Source organism: Peromyscus leucopus, chromosome 4 (assembly GCF_004664715.2).
Source record: "Peromyscus leucopus breed LL Stock chromosome 4, UCI_PerLeu_2.1, whole genome shotgun sequence".
Taxonomy (NCBI): Eukaryota; Metazoa; Chordata; class Mammalia; order Rodentia; family Cricetidae; genus Peromyscus; species Peromyscus leucopus.
The window spans coordinates 62,263,240-62,269,169 of NC_051066.1; the positions used below are offsets into that span (position 1 = coordinate 62,263,240).

At 34.7% G+C, this 5,930-nt stretch overlaps 1 protein-coding gene across 1 annotated transcript; it reads right to left on the reverse strand.

The window, feature by feature from the left end:
• Positions 1-437: 437 nt before the first annotated feature.
• Positions 438-1,381, reverse strand: LOC114710139 (olfactory receptor 5AL1-like). The gene is given in 2 exon segments (XM_028894227.1): positions 438-934; positions 937-1,381. Coding segments are annotated over 2 exon segments (942 nt in total).
• Positions 1,382-5,930: the final 4,549 nt, after the last annotated feature.

The following is a 5,930-nucleotide window of genomic DNA, read 5'->3' on the forward strand; positions in this document are numbered from 1 at the left end:
TCTCCTCATCTCCTCCCAGCATCATTTATTTCCTTGATCATTTCTTTCAATTCACATTAAAGTTTTAATATTACATCATTTTGAAAACACCCTAGATCAAATTGTCATCATTTTATTGACTATAATTTAAAAAAAATCATTAAACAAACATATGGACTCCAGTGTGCTACACCATGGGCAGAGTTGAAGCATGGGGAAAGAGCGCTGAAAAGGATATGAAGGCAGTGTTGGTGTACACATGTATGAAATTCTCAACAAATTGCAATTAAACCTACTCAAGCACTTTGTCTCCTTCTGTCACAGTATTTTAAAGTAATTGTGAGAAAAAATATATATGTGAGAAATTAAGCCCAAGGGAAAAATGTTTATTTCTATTTTCTTCTAGTGGTTTTTGTCATTTTGATTCCAGGCAAATTCAGACACACTGGTAACTTGGATCATTTACTAATACTCAGAGGAATCTTATCTATACTTCTCTTTAATGCATTTTTCACCTCCTTATTCCTTAAACTATATATTAATGGGTTTAGCATGGGTATTATCACTACATAAAACACAGCAGCAAATTTGTCTGTATTTAGGGAATGGCTAGATTCAGGTTGTAAGTACATAAAAATTATTGTCCCGTAGTATATGGCAATAGAAGACAAGTGAGAAGCACAGGTGGAGAAGACTTTCCGTCTCCCTTCCCCTGAGTGCTTCTTCAGGATTGCAGACACGATGAATAGGTAAGAGATGAGGACGATGAGGAGAGAGCAGCATATGTTGAACCCAGCCATGCTTAGCAACATCAGTTCCTTGACTTGAGTGCTTGAGCAAGCTAGAGCCATGAGAGGAATGTCCTCACAGAAGAACTGGTTCACTAGGTTGGAGTCACAGAAAGACAAAAGGAACGTTGTCACTGTCTGAATAAGTGCTGTGACAAATGCATAAAGTATGTGGTAATGGCGATTTGAAAGCAGAGTCTCCTCGGCATGATGATTACATAGAGCAAAGGGTTGCAGATGGCCACATACCTATCATAGGCCATTACAGACAGCAGGAAGACTTCACACACAGAAAATGTGGTGAAGAAACACACTTGAGCTGCACATCCATAAAACGAGATGCTTTTAATCTCACGCAGAAAATTTACCAGAGCATTTGGAGTGACACAAGAGGTGTAACAGAAATCAACAAAAGCCAGATGGCTGAGGAAGAAATACATGGGGGACTGAAGCTGAGGGCTGATTTGGATTAACAAGACTAATCCTAGGTTACTCATGACACTAAACAAGTAAATGATAAGAAGGATTACAAAGAGAATGACTTCAAGTTCAGGATCTTCTGTAAGCCCCAAGAGGATGAACTCTGTTACTGCTGAGTGGTTGTCTTTGGCCATTCAGTACATGTAGAGTGTTATATGATCACAAACTCCAGATGGTACCTTCTGAGTGACCTTGATTCTATAGGAAACCATCCAAGTTTATATTAAAAGGGAGGAATCAAATATATTACCTTCACTCAAAAGATAATTCTGGTTTGCACTCTGTTTGTAGGGTTTTGCTTGCATGGTAATTTTGACATGGACTAAATAGGAACTCAAAGACCAGAAATTCTTCAGGGAATAAAGCATAAGTTCAAAACTACATTTACTGCTTCATTACTTGAAATAATAATCTTGAAGTAGCATGTACACATTAAACTGGAAAAAGAAAACCTATGAATAAATATTGTTCCACAGAGTCTATACATAATAACATTAAAAAATTCATCAAATATTTCTGTGTATAAAAATACTTACCATTAAGAAATGGTAGTGTATAAGGCCTTGAGACAAATTATTAACCAAATATTTCTCTAGGGCATGCAGTTAGGAACATTTATATAATTTCTTTCTTTTATATATCTAACTGTTCTGAATTTCCTTCTGCCATGTGTGGCATTTATGAATTTCAAAAAAGAAGAAAGAATATCAATAACAGTTTAAAAGCAATATATCCAATATCCATAGATGCACACACATGCATATGCATGAATAGTTTTTCTAATTTAGATAAATAATATGTTTTAGTTAATTCAGTAATATTAGTTTATCATTTACCTTCAAGCATTCGGCATCAGAAGGAACAAAATAAAATCAGTATTTTTTTTTGACTTTTGTTTGTCTAGATTGCTCTCTGGTCAGGGGAAAGATGGTGGATTAAAATTCTTCTTTTAAGCACAGTAGAGGTGGTACTGTTTCCACTTACTCTACTCTCAGCATCATCCCTGTCTTCTCACCAGCCTACTAGATTGACAGTGCATATAATAGGTGCACTTATTGATACAGAATCTGCAATGCTTAGAAGGAGAGAATATGTGACCCTGAAGACAATTATATTAGAAATTATAACCAATACTATTCCAGGTCCCTGTCCATAGCTAAAGGAAAAAAAAATCACTGATTTCTGGAAAGGCCTGAAGGTTTACTTGTTTTAAAATTTTGCATTACAAAGGAAAAGATGAAGTGAAATTATACCTGAAAAATTTCTAAAAGCCTCAGTGCTATTTCCAAAACCTGGAGACTTCCTTATTTTATTAGGACATGTTGAAGGTTTGTAGCTGAGGCTTGGGAAGCTAAAGAGCTGTTGATACTTCATATGATCTAAGAGGTAGGATAGCTTCCATAATAATCAAGTGGAGAACATTTGATTGTCTCATGCCCTACTAGCTTGTTAGGCTAACACACACACACACACACACACACACACACACACACACACACACACACACAAACACACTCTAGAGGTTTAAAACATAGGTAGATATCTAACCATGTATCCCCTCTAGCCTAAAAACTGAACAAAAAGTTATAAAGATACCACTAGGTTAGAGTCTCTTTTTTTCTAATTTCTTAAAATTTTAATTATTTTACCTTTCTGTTTTGAAATTAAAATATAATTACAACATTTCTCCTTTCTTTTCTTCTCACCAAAGTTTTCTATATACCCTTCTTGCTCCCTCTCAAGTTCATATTATTTTTTCATTAATTGTTATTGTATGTATATACATATATATTCCTATATATAAACTGCTCTGTCTGTATAATGTTCTTTGTTTGTATTTTTTAAGGACAGACCTAGTTGCAATACTCAACATGCCAGTGAGAGATAACTATGATCTTGATTTTTTGTGTTCTCTTTATGTATTTTCTATATAATATCAATCAGTCATCATATTAAGTAGTTTTGTCAGTATATATGAACAAACTTATAAAAATGAAATCATTTGTTTCTTCTGAAAAAAGACACAAATGTTATTTTAAGTACTTAATAAGCAACCATTAATATTCTTAATTTTATTTTTGATATGGGAAACTTGATAAGCTCTATTTTTCCATAAATGTAGTAAAATGGTTTGGCGTCTTGGGATGCCTCACAGAAAGTTTCTTCCTTCTACTGGGTCTGTTTCCTGGAGAGTCATCAATGCGCTATACAATTTCTTCACAGCTATGAAAATCACTAAACATTTGTCATATCTCCTACATTTTTGCTCTTTCTTTATTCAATAAGTGACTATCCAATCAATGGGACTCTATATTGTCTTTTTTTACACTGTGATATGCTATATCTATCTACTATAAGCAAACTTCAGGGACCCTAGCAAAAATGGTCATATATTATAAATATATCTATATATGTATAAATGATAAATGAGCCATCATTTGATATACAGATGAGAGATAAATGAATAGGTGACAAAATGATGATAGATGGTAGATAGTAGGTAGATAAATAGATGATTGATAGGTAGATAGAAACATACAGAGATAGAATAGATAGACAAAAGACAGATTCATTTTTGGAAACATTAAGAATACTTTGACAGATAATTTCTAGATAATTATTTTTGTCTCATCATACTTCAGTCAAGAAAACCACACCACTTAAATACAGAATTATGAAATAAAAGTGACTAGTAAGACTGGTAGTAATTTTGTAAGAAACAGGAGATTAAAGATCAAGAGGTCTGAAGCTGGCCCATCAGAGAACATCACATTACACCAACCTGAAGGAAATGCAAGGAGAATAATTCTTTCAATATGGAGAAGTAAAGGAGCTGACAGTGTCCACAGAGTATATGTTTCAGACATACCTGTAGAAACTATGGACTGTGAATGTCACTAGTATGAATGTCTGTGTCCTGTCAGCTTTGAAAATAGCCTCTGATTTTGTTGTGTCTTTCAGATTTAACATATTACCCATACATAAACTTGAGCTAGAACTTTGACAGAAAGGGATTTGAAAAATCACTATTCTTCAATTCTGTTAGAGCCTCTGGTTCCAATGAAAGCACAAATTAGAACATCTGCTTTCTCTGTCAGTTCAGTACTATCACACATTCATTATAAATGTTTGGCATTCAAATAAATGTAAGAGTGTTCATTGTATAATGCAATTTTCTCATAGTCCTAAACCACCGTATCTAAATCCTTTCCAGTAGAACAGTCACAGAAGGCTCAAATCTTGTTTTAGATATAGAAGAAAGTTCATTAATCTCTCAGCCCAGCTACTCTCTTGATTTTAAACCCTCCAAATTCTTGTGAATCAAATCTGATGACAAAGTGCTGAATATCATTAACATACCTCAAATTAAGAATAATTAGAGCAAAGTAGGAATAAATTTTACCATTAAATAGAAAGTAAAATATATGAATGACAAGTGTAGTTTAATAATCCCAGCATACCGGGCAGTGGTGGTGCACGACTTTAATCCTAGCACTCGGGAGGCAGAGCTGTGCAGATCTCTGTGAGTTCGAGGACAGTCTGGGCTACCAAACGAGTTTCAGGAAAGGCGCAAAGCTACAAAGAGAAACACTGTCTCAGAAAAACAAACATAAAGAAATGAATGAATGAATAAATAAAAATAAATAAATAAATAAATAAAACAATCCCAGCATATTCATACATGTCATCCTTTGAAATTTCTCTTGATCTGGGCATATAGAACATATTGATTAACCTTTAAAATTTATGGCACCTGATTTTGGTGATGACTTACATCTCATTCTTCTATGCACTTCTTACCACCTGTTGAGTAACTCAAAAGAATACCTGATTCAGTTTGGATCCAGAATAATGATTAAACATACAAATTAATAAGGAAAGGCTCCAAATCCAGTACTTCTAGTTGGGTCGACGCCTCCACAGACAGAGCCTGCATCTCACAGAATGCCTACAAATCTTGAGATGTAGAAGATGCAAGTTCATATGAAGGTTTGTTACAACCCTGAAGGGAATTGCAGTTGATGTAATTATGATTTGGGAGGAAAGTGGTAATTTTTTCAATAGACAATAATTTGTCTTCTGAGAGTATAGTTTCTGGCTAGGTATTAGGCCCTTGGAGAGACTGAAAACTTAGCACATGATACCTTGTTCTTCATGATACTTAAGCTGTCCATTGCAAAGTGGGTATTTTCTGACTCAAGGAGGACGCCCTGACACACACTACCACTCAGTGACACTGGGTTTGGATTTGTCCTGAAAGCATGATGATATGACTCAAATGTTCAGTTTCTATTGTGTAAGTTTTCTTCATATGGAGACAAAATTAAAAAAAAAATACTTCAGCGTAATAGGAAGATATGTTCACACATCATGTATGTGCTGCCAAGAGACGATGGCAGTATTCATTTTAGAAAGAGGAAATTAATGTTCAGTATTGTAAAAGTGAGATATCTCTCTCTGTCTTTATCTCGAGGCAAGTGGTGAACAGGTTTGCTTGCAGCCCATTCTAAAAGACACGTGTTGCATCAGCTCAGAATCTTTGGCTATGACTTCACTGTTTGTGAGGAAAGCAAATTTGTTTGCATGCTCCTGGGACTTTCAATCCAATGGAAATGGAGTGAGTTCAGAGCTCATAATGACAAATATTAGTAACTAATTTATTGTCTACAGGACCCCTATGTT